The sequence below is a fragment of the Anarrhichthys ocellatus genome, unplaced genomic scaffold, assembly GCF_004355925.1.
Source record: "Anarrhichthys ocellatus isolate YVR2014 unplaced genomic scaffold, GSC_Weel_1.0 scaffold1, whole genome shotgun sequence".
NCBI classification, from domain to species: domain Eukaryota; kingdom Metazoa; phylum Chordata; class Actinopteri; order Perciformes; family Anarhichadidae; genus Anarrhichthys; species Anarrhichthys ocellatus.
In genome coordinates, this window is record NW_022280031.1 from 9693512 (window position 1) to 9705150 (window position 11639).

At 40.8% G+C, this 11639-nt stretch overlaps 1 protein-coding gene across 2 annotated transcripts in view; it reads right to left on the reverse strand.

The window, feature by feature from the left end:
* The window catches only part of camk1b (calcium/calmodulin-dependent protein kinase Ib), a 33294-nt gene extending 22023 nt beyond the window's left edge, over window positions 1–11271 (reverse strand). Inside the window, exons 1-3 of one of the 2 annotated variants that reach the window (XM_031842771.1) lie at window positions 11020–11271; window positions 9210–9222; window positions 5300–5413 (exon numbers count right to left, since the gene is read on the reverse strand). In XM_031842771.1, coding sequence (XP_031698631.1) covers window positions 5300–5413; window positions 9210–9222; window positions 11020–11257 — 365 coding nt within the window. In that variant the 5' untranslated portion in view covers window positions 11258–11271. The remainder of the gene's footprint in view (window positions 1–5299; window positions 5414–9209; window positions 9223–11019) is intronic. The other variant, XM_031842816.1, reaches the window with a different exon arrangement.
* Between the last annotated feature and the right edge of the window lie 368 nt (window positions 11272–11639).

The following is an 11639-nucleotide window of genomic DNA, read 5'->3' on the forward strand; positions in this document are numbered from 1 at the left end:
AGAGAGAGAGAGAGAGAGAGAGAGAGAGAGAGAGAGAGAGAGAGAGAAACACTGGAGGAAAAGGTCATCAAGAAGAAGACACAAAGAGGAAAGCTATACAGAACAACTCTGAACCATCAGTGCAGACAAAACAGACGAACAACATAATCAAAACTGTGTGTCTCACCCTCACCCACACATTCACAACTTTTCCCAAATCAATTGAAGCCAACCAGCAGATCATAGAGCCAGCCAGCGCATTGGGCTGCTAGGTCACCGTTCGACATGAGTGACAGAAACAGGCGGGGGCCAATCTATCAGCCGTAACGACTTTAGATGATTACAACACGCTCCCCTACCCTTCACTTCATCCCTAACCCCGTCCCTCCATCCCCTCTGTGTTTCGCAATGTATTCTGGGCTGAAAGTGCAGAGAATTTCCCCTCGCTGCTCTCGGCATTCATTCAAATGTCAGAAAAGGCAACATGGCCCATTAGTGCAATTTGTCATCAGTAGAGAAACCTCGAAGCTGGCAGCCGAGTGTGGGAACGTGGAAATAAAAAAACAACAAAACGAAGAACAGCTTTTTATGTTATTGAATTCAAGAATCTTTCTAATAACTTATTTGGCAGTATGTTACATCAATATTACAGCACTTACAGATCCAGAGTACATTAATTCCTAATGACTGTCTGGCATAAACTTGTGAACTGGTAGAGTTGTTTGAGACGGACATGAAAGTAGAATTGGTGCAATGCTAAAAATAGTGATGTAATAGAGTCACAGCGAAAAACAGAAAATATCAATATCACTTTTGCAAATACGTGTCCTGTGAATCCACAAGCAGGTTTGAATGCCGACATTCTGAACAACGTATGCTGGAGAGCGCAATATTTGAAATAAAGCCAAGGGAAGCACTGGGGAAGCCAGAAGGTCTGGATAGGTGGGCATGTATGTGTGACATGGTATAAAAAGGTTTTTAAAGTTACCCACAATTTAACTGTAACAGTAGATTAATTATACTTTGTCTCATTGAAAATAAATGGTTTGGCCCTGTTGTGTCCTGAGCCCTGTTAAATGAAAGCATTCAGCTACAACTAAAAACAGGGATGCAGGACACACTGTTCCACAGCCAACACAGTGTGAAACCAGGATACAGTTAGAGAGCAGGTGACAGGGATGGGGAGCTGGATTTGTGATGGCAGAGTTTCGGGCTGGGTTGGACAGACAGACACCTTTTTAATCTCATTATTACTTGACACCTTGGCAATATTGTCTTTGTTACACTCATGCAAATAAAGCATGAAGGAAATGAACTGAGAGAGAAAGAGGAAGAGGGGGATAGTTTAACATAAGTAGAAATGAGAAAAGAAGGAACGCAAGAGAGGATTTGAGTTGATTGCAGTGACAGTGCCGTTGCCCGTGTGTGCATTATTAATTCCCATCTGTTTTGATTACAAAAACATGTGGCAGCAGCTGGGGATTCAGTACCACTAGTATCTGGTTTAAGCTCCTGCATAATTACTATTTGTGTCACTAAACTCAGACATTTTAAAGAAATATTCAAACGTATGAACTATTTGTTGTAATAGTGTACTTATGATAACATCATCTATTACATCTAAACACAGAAACAAGATAATCAATTTGATACTTGAATATGATGATTTCAATATGCTCATGTGTTAGACGTGATGAAAAAGGTATTCAGTGATGAGGTTATTTGTAGCACACAGTGCATCTCCCTCATGGATGAAATATCAATGAAGGAGCCTCTAGAAACATGAGCACATTTAAAGAGAAATATCTGTACGTCATCTTTTCTGTGTTTTCACGTAAAAGAGAGCGCGAGTTCATCTCTTGCACAATGCACACACACATGCACCCGTTGGAGGATTATTATTAGCCTATCAAAAAACTTTGTTTCCATAGTGACTGTTTGAGTCCATTATGGAAAGTGTCTCCTGTTGTTACCAAGACAACAATCCAAGCAATTGCGAACGAATGTGGCGCACAGCTGAGTAATGCGGTGAGCTGGTGATCTCTACATAAACAAGCTCCGCACCAAACCCCGGGGCAGGTGGAGGACTGAAGGGAGGACAATGAGAGCGTTGAAAGAACGGGCAGACATGTTCATGTATGTACCCATTAATTGTACTCGTACACTAATACAACTTCAATAAGGCTTGATACTGCTATACTGTATTTACCTGTACATCATATCCTGCTTGTGTCCAGATACACAGGGTGCTAGCAAAATAATCTACACATTTCATGGATCACATTTACAGAAACTAGCCGCATTGGGTTGCATACCATTAAGCATTGTCATTTCAGTCATCCCTTTTAACTGAAGATCACTGTTGCCCTTGCAAGTTTATCGGTCATATGCTTTCAGAAAGGAGTCAGATTCCCATAAATCTTAAATAATTAATCATTTTCTGGTCAACACACCTGCAAATTTGGCAGCAGATTATTTGGCCTTTGCAGCTTTTCTTTTGAGTGGGATTTGTCCTTTATTAGAGATAGAGATAGATACCGACAAGAAGGAGGGTAAGTTTCCATCAAGACTTTTGTTGCAATAATTGTAACTGTGGAAGTTACTTCAGTCCTTTTCATCAGGCACTTGCAAGATAGTTTCTACTCTGTGTGCATCAATAATTCAAGAGGCGACGGATGGCTTCATAAACTCACAATACACGCTTAGGTGTAATCTTGGATTCAGCTTGTGTTCACACATCTTAATCCTGGGCTAACAAGGATGTGGGTGTTTGTAGAAGGCGCATCAAGTGGAACACCTTGGATAAACATCCTGTCTCATGACACTCAGCACCCATGATTAAGGATCATAAAACAGAGAAGTAGGATTAAAAAAAGTTACACTTAACTGCAGTGCACTCTCAGAGTAATTTGTTCTTCGAGAGCAAACTGGGTTCCAAATTGCTTCTGCCAATTTTGGGAAAGCTGGGCAAGTGCTTCATTGTGGGATGGATAGCAGGACCATTTAGACAGGAGGACCCCAGGAGAGGTCAAGAGGACAGAGATGGTCCTGTCTTGGTGATGGAATATGCTCTATTGTTGTGAGCACCAAATTGCTTTTGGGTTTCGACAAGTGTCCTGCTACCAGAATTAGGTTCCTGCTCACTTGCATAAATATAGGACAGACAGTGTATACTCACACACACTGCCCTAAAAAGTGAAGAGGTCTAAGACAGCTTTCCAGGAAAAGCAGAATAAACAGCAGAGTCACAACACAGACCCATCCAACATGACTCAAAATACCCCAACAGTACTCCACAGTGCAAGACTATTCACAGAAAGCAGGTTTCTGTTGATATGGGATTTAACTTGCCAATGTCTTGCAACAAGACATGTACATTTGTACATTTATACACTTTAATTTTCAGGTCAATCAAAAATACAGAATAGTGCTGAAAACCTTGCATATCAACAAAAAAAAAAAGTGATTAAAAGAATTTTTGCACAACACAAAAATGGACCCATGCCTTTTTTAAGACCCAAAACACAAACATACAAAGACCTCGTTTACGGGCTCTACTGCAGGATGTGAGCGTGAATGGTTGTCTGTCTGTATATGTCAGCCCTGCAAAAGTCTGGCGACTTGTCAGGGTAAGCGGTTAAAGATAATGGATGAATGTAGGAACACATGTTGGCCTGAAGCAGGACTGATCCCAGCGTACATGTGGTACTGAAGTTATGTAATATTAAATGTATGTGTTATAGACACACGCGCATGAACATCGTCACAGCAAAAAGTCTTGTCCTCAAAATAGAAATAAAACTAATTACTCACAGTACAAAAACAGCCCTTCCCCTGCCCAAATGTGTCACACTCACCAGCTGTGCAGACATAAACACACGGTGAAAGAATGAGAAGCTAGAATCCAAGGTTAGAACTGATGTCAATTAAAACTCATTTTTACACGTAGTTAAGTTGCACTGTGTTGAGCAATTTTATATTTATTTTTTTAATTATTGTTGATTAGTTAGATCTAGCTGTATTGTGCCTTGTAAAGTCCATTGACGGATCCTTGAGAATTACCACTTCATTACATAAGTGCATTCTGATGTAATCTAATACAGCGGCCCAGCAATAATTCCTACTTTTATGAAGCGTGTCAGTGGAGGTAATTTATGAGGCTTAATATTAGCGGTGCTGTTTCACTTTGAACTGCATTTCCTTAAGAGGTGTTTCTCATGTTCTGCCTACAATCATTTACATGAAGGGAGCAGAATATGAGCCTCTCAATGTCATGCTTTGTGGCTGGTTTATTGACACTGTGACACAGAGGAAAATCAACAGGTTTCTGATGACACAGTGTCAACAAATTGAGCATTAGAAGCTTCACATAGATGATATTGCAGTACTATTCTATTACTGAAAATCTGCTGCAGGGTTATTGTAATCATTTGCATTAGACTGCATACATTGACTACTTCCAAATAAGCCTGTTTATTTGATGGAAAATATTTTGATTACCAAGAAAAATGGTGTTTGGAGTTTTGTCCCAGACCTGTAAAGGTGCTCGGGACTCCTCCTGTACTCAGCATTATTTTACTTGAATCTGAAGGAAATAGTTAACCAGCATGGACAGACTGTATTCATTGCTTTAAATGTTGTGTTTTACAATTTTTAGAGAGGTTTATATTTAATGCAGGTGCAATTTCATGCCAAAACAAACGCACCAAATTGCACTGCACCACATGATCCACGACATTAAAACAAACTTATCTGTGCCACACCACCTACATTGACATAAGCAAATTTGTTAAGAACCATGAAATTACCAAGGCCTGAAAAAAACAGCGTTGTTGCTACTGCTGGCTTTGCACTGACACAATTACCGAATGTGTGCCGCTTGCACCACATCAGGTTCCCATTAGAGCCTGTTATGTCCGATTAAGCATCAAGCTGTTTATCTAGGGACACTGGCAGGAGCAGCCCAGGATAAATATACTTAGAGCATTGACACGTTAAACCTTATCACGAGTCTTGTAATAAATTCATGGCCAGTCCATCCCTACCAAGTTACGGTCTATTGAGCAATTACACAGCAATCTGCCCAAATACTTGCATGATAATTTATAAAATTCAATTCCACACTAAAGGGTCAGAAACAAAACAAATTCAAATTGTCTGTGCTTCATCAATCTAAGAGAACGGTTAACTGATTCGTATTAAATGCAAAAAACAAGCACCTTTCATTCAAAGCGCGGTTGTGTTATTGTGAGTGTGACAAAGCCAATCATACAAAGCTGAAACACAAGTGGTTTTGCCGCTGGCACTGACAAAAACTTACGTTCCCAGGATCTCTTTGAAGTCAAACTGATCCTTCACGTCTGTGGTCTTCTTTTTCCAGGCATGGCAATCGTCACCCAGTGGCATCTTCTTGGTGTTACGGTCCGAAACAATACTAGTGAAGAAAAAGAGGATAAGGAGAAGAAGCTCATTAATACCAACAGTTTAACTGTTTCCATCTCCAACCTGCAATAAATGCAACACTGCACTTATTGTGCGGCTCACTTTTCTTATATGGTTGATTGTATGAAAGTGAATCAACATTTGGATATTTTTATGACATCCGAGGATTTTTTACAGTGTTTGCACACATCAGTTGTGATGACACACTAACAGTATGCAATACATGATGTCATGTCTGGAAATACTGACAGAGGCAATTAAAGTAGTTAATATTAACCAAGTGTAAAAGACACAAGTTAGATCAGGTCCTATTGTTGTGCGAGCATTACTTTGTTTTGGGGTTGATGGCTGGCGTTTGCATTAGCTCTGTGGGTCACATAAGGAAGTGAAGTAACTAATTGCACAATCGAATCTCATGATGCTAAAAGGACAACTTCTATTTCAGGTTCAAGCAACGAACTGTCCTAATTTTTAAGATATCACAAGCAGCTTGACAGACAGACTGTTGCAGAACCGTTCGGTCTGTTACATAGACGATGGCTAGTGTCTCAGGTGAGTTAAGAATGCGCTAAATGCTTCCTCGCTAAAACAATTTTCACTTCGGCTGCATTTCATCCATTATACTGAAATACTTGCCACAGGTAAATACAGAGTCATCGTTTGTGTAGGCAGTCAAAAATCTTTATGATCGGCAAGCGTGGAATTTATGGCCTGGAGGGCTAAAAGTCATGGCCAATATCTACTGAGGTAATAAGTAAACTATAGTTTCACTCTCGTATCCCGACTGTTGTTGGAGAAGAATGAGTTCAAATATAAAATTTTTATACCACAGCCAAGCAGTGTTAGAGCTGCATTATACCCCGGTGCTTACAATGGTCTCGTCAAACCTACAATGATGTGAGTGACACTTTAAGATGAGCCTCTGTCTGAGGAGGCGCAGATGATTCGAAGAGCCAAAACTCAAATGCTCGCCTGTCTATTAAATGTCAGCTTATGTGTACGGTGTGTGTGTGTGAGACTTAACCGAGCTTGTGTAATGCTCAAGTTTTAGTGAGGTGATACAAAGCAGCTTCACAAACTGGGGCAAATCAAAGCATAAAAAAAAAAAAAAACACTCATTTCCTTTAAGAGTCAAGAAAAGACACAAACAATGTTAATTCTACTTTTGTCTCACTTGCTCGTGTTTTTTCAGAAGAAGCTAACACTCACGCTCACTCACCACGCTCTAAAGAGTGGGAGTGATCAGAGGACCCTGCTGTCACAGCCATCATCATCTAAACCCAGAAAGTGCCTATAACTCTAAGACCTGGAAGACTAAAATAGCCCTGTTCATATCAGCATGCCTCACTCCTCTGTTCCTGCTGCCTGCCTGGCAACTTCACACTCCGTCTGTGTGAGATGATGCAACGTATTGTTCTGGATTGTACAAGAGCAATATCGTTAAAGACTTCAGATGATGGCACAATGAATCATTCCCATATTGGTTCAGAGTCAACTTATTCAAATGCTGAATTGTTAATAAGTGGCATTAACCAGTAGACTCGGGTGGGCGTAACACTGCTTTTATCTCTGAATAAATGTTGATAGGACAGGGCCTCTTCTAGCTGCATTGAGGTGCAGTCACTGATTGCTGCGCGCGCACACACACACACACACACACACACACACACAAACACACACCAATTTGGTGGCCCTCTCGCCGCCTTCACTAATGTCAGAAAGCGGCTTCATACATGTCACCATGGAAACCCCAAAGAGCTGCTACGGTATCCGAGAGACGACATCGCTTTAGTGTCTGATGGCAGGTGGCATCTAAGGTGGAAATCATTACGGTCACTTCGATGGCTGGCTGCAGAGTGTTGTGTTTAGTTTGAAAAAAAACAAAAAAAAAACAACCCACACACATAAGCTGTGTGTGGTTATTGGATATGGATTAGAAGGACATATCACACACAAGCAGTGAAAAACTATACAACCTGACCACATACACACGACATACAGCATCTGATATAAACTCACTGAACAATGTAACCGCAAATATTAGGAACAAAGGGTACAGCTGAACATTTAACCTGATGTCATTCATCATTTCCTCCACTGCATTTTGCATGCCATTTAAAGCAACCATAGTAAAAGGAAGTATCTCTAAACTTGGCATGATGAAACAGCATGCAAAGGCATGTGCTTAGGGGAAGTGTTAAGAGGAAGTCTAGTCTAAAAAAGCCGTAAATATGCCGTACTGGAGCCTCTGTTACTTTAATACCTACTGTAGGGGACAAACAAACAATAGACAGTAGACTGTAACTCTATTCCTCAGCACATCTTCAACTTGACACCGGCCTCTTTCTTTGAGAAGCGAGGATCCATTACCGAGCATGATTTCAAAAAAAAAAAAAAAAAAAATCTTTTCATTGAAAATAGTCTGGAGTAGGACAATGCGTACTAATCCATGTCTAACAATTCAAAAGGATACATGACAGTTTTTATGCAAATAATAGGGTCGTTTTTGTATGTTCTGTAATGTTGAGACTCTTTTGAATGTCTGGATTGGAGGTTGAGGACTATGAGATTGTGGCTAAGTGGAGAGCAGGGCCGTCCTTCAATCAGACAATCGGCGGTTCGATCCCCAGCTCCGCTAGTCGCATGTCGATGTGTCCTTGAGCAAGACACTTAACCCCAAAGTTGCTCCCGTAGCTGTGCCTATACGGTGTGATAGGATCTGAATTGTATAGTCACTTTGGATAAAAGCGTCTGCTAAATGACTGTAATGTAATGTAATGCTTAAACTAACTAGCTTGGCGACACAGAAATATTTCGTGATAATTATACAAATATGAATTGATCATTTATTCAGCGCAAATATCAATCATTTGCTGATTGCAAATCTTAAATGTGAAGATTTGTGAACATTTTATAGACTAAACAGTTATTTGATGCATTGAAAAGATGTATCAAGAAGGATTAAATAAAAACTAAAATAACAGTTGCAGCTCTAACCTCAGTATTATTTAGACAGGCTATTAAAGTACATATTTTTAGAGAGTAGTAACCTTGAGGCTAAAAATAACCTGAACAGGATAAGACCATTTGAAGGAAACACTGAAGTCAGAGAAACAGTGAACACGTCACACACACTGCTTGTTTGTAGCATCTCACCTCGCTCATATGGAGATTCATTGAGATTCATGTTAATTCATGCGCTGAGAATGTGTGACATTGGACATCAAAGTCATTTAAAATCTATGAATGCATCAACGCTTGCTTATCACGGGTTTGTTTAGAAGTCGACAGGAAATACCAACATGCAGCTAAATCTCCTTCAAAACATTTGGATTTCACTTCAATGGCACAAACATCTGGATATTTTTTTACATTAGGCAACTTTATATAACATTTCAAAATAACATATTTCAAACAATTGGAGCTTTCAGGACAAAGTTGAGCAAGGGGGTCTGTTTTTCAAACAAGCAACTGCTGTAAACAGCAGAATACGGTTTAAGTTTAAGGCATGAAGGGGCAAGTTTCAAAATGCGGGATAGAAGAGGAGAGAGACACATGCAGGTATCGTATGAGCATGTAGAAGGCCAAAAACAGCCCCTCCATGTCCACTGATGACATGACTTTTGGCCAACGGGTGAAGATAAGCTGCTCAGAAAAAAACAACCCAAGAAGCAAAAGGATTGAAGCGGCTGGAAATAGGGAGATGCACGATGTCAAAACCACAATCCTTGACTAGTATGTGACATGCAGCATTCATCCTTTACACTAAAGAGTGTCGCTGTACTCACTGGTTTCCCATTCCTGTGATGTGCAGTAGACAGAAGAAACACACACATGTACACACGACCACAGTTAAACGTGACGAAATGACAAGTGAGAACTGTGTTAGAGTGTGACATTTTGTTTGCAATGGTGTTAGAACTTTTTGCAACACGTGCATAAATACACACACACACACACACACACACACACACACACAAATAACCAAACATATAAACAGAAAAACTCATGGAGTTAACATTAAAACCAGATGTCTAACAGTTAAGTTAAAACTTGACCGTGGCTCCTCTTTGTCTTTAAACACTGTCAAATATTGGGTTTTTTTAAGCTTACATTTATGACTATTATTTCATATCTCAGCAGTTAATCTACAGCACAGTTCAAAACTGTGAGAAGATTCTGCTGCCAAGTTAAGCAACAGAGACTTAACTCATGTCAACGGACTGCATTCCTGTTACAGTTTTTTTAATCATTTTCATCTTCTTCTTTTCAGGGCATCGTTAAGTCGGGCGCATAGCTACATCTCTGATCTTTAAAGCTTCCAGAGCTGCAGGAGACATCGGCTGGAAGACCAAAGCTCAGCACTATTTGTCACATCCCGCTACCCACGTTTGGGATCACATTTCATACAGTATAATGAATTTTTGAAGGACGGTAATCCTTTTTATAACTTCTGTCATGTGTTATCTTAGTGGCTTTAATAGCCTCTTACATACAGTTCGAAGAAGTTGGAGCCAGCATAATAAAAACTCCATTTACACATCTAGTACAACGACAACAAAAATGATTCTCTCTCTCACGGTTGAACTGACAAAGTGCTTTTGTCTGCGTGCCAAGAGCAACTTGTTGAAAAGCATGAACACAGGGAGCAGTTAAGAGGCACTTTGAGATTTCCTGTTTGTGATGTATATTTAAGATATGCAGTAATTGCTCATATTTAAGCACTTTCATCCCAACTGCTTGGCCCACTTACTATTTACTTTTTTAAATCTCATGTAGCCTATTTTAACCCATGTCAAGGGACGTTTTTCAAGTGTATGCATGTCTGTGAAGCCTGAGACAAATTCCCATGCGAGTCGACAATAAAGATGTCTAATTCTAACACATCGACCTCATAAACTCATATTGGAATAACTCATCAGAGTTGCCATAGTGCCTGTCCAAAACCGCACTGCCCTAGATCCACCAACTCTATGCATTCACTGGCTGAATGGCAAACAGAGAGATTTCTAACAGCAGTCTAATTGGTCAGCTGGTGCCAATGACGCACACCAAATCTCCTCTTAAAGCTTATTAATTGATAGGCAGACAAGATCCCCACAGACAGACGAGTTGGTGTGTGTGTGTGAGAAATTAGGGGAAGGGGTAAAAACAAAAAAATGCACGTCACGTCAGACCACACTGTATAAACTTGACTTTATTATCACATTGATTCAGAGGATAGTCTTGCCATATTGGTCACTGCAGTTACTCCCATATTCCATGACAGTATCTGATGCTCGAAAGTGCAGCTTCTGTCACACACAAGTCTCTCCATGTGAACTTCAGCAGCCTCCCATGTGGCAACGCTACTGATAGTTTTAAAGTCACGCAATCTCCCTCAAAGAACAGTTGTTACAACGTCCCCTTCACACGAAAAGTCCCCATTACACGGGGCGAAAGGTAAAGCGCCCCGTTAATGCCAGCTAACGTTACTGATAAATGTTGCGAGGAAATGAGCTGTCAAAAAACCACTGGCAGGAAAGCGCGCTCCAACATCCATGCAGCCTTTTGGGAAATAGTCGGAGTTAAAGTTAGTGTAGCGGCAGTCGTTCATACCTGAAATGTAACAGTCGGTAGGGTCCAACGGCCGTGTCCAGTGTCCGTGTCTGTCGGTCTCTACTACTCGGAGCGCTCTCGTACGGAATCTATACTTGGCAACCTCACCAGCAGCGCTAATCCTGACGTCACCGCATGGTGGGACAGCCAATGGACCAATCGCCGCTCGAGCTGTGGCGCAGGTAAACAGCTCTGGGACATTATTGGTCACCTCTCGGCCTCCACCCGTTACACTCATGCTGTAGTGTGGGATGGAATGCTTGGAGGTGTGTAGGCGCCGGGGCGTGCAGTCTCGGTAAGACGCGCATAGTTGTTGCAAATACCCCCAACTGACAGCTGACATTGCCACAATCTAACATGGTAGTAATGAGACGATTAGCCGTGATTGTATAAAGTAGTAGCCTAATGGCATGAGTATAGCGACAATTATAGACTTGCGTTTCTAAAACTCTGGACCACGTGATCACTTATTTAAGATCTCGATTTGGTCGAGCTGGTAAAGTTCACAAACACAGTAGGCATGCAAGTACTCCTAAGGCTCATTAATTTGTTCACTTTGTGTTTCATTCTCTGTCATGCTTCAATTTCTTACACAAAGTCCTGTCTGTATATTGCATGCT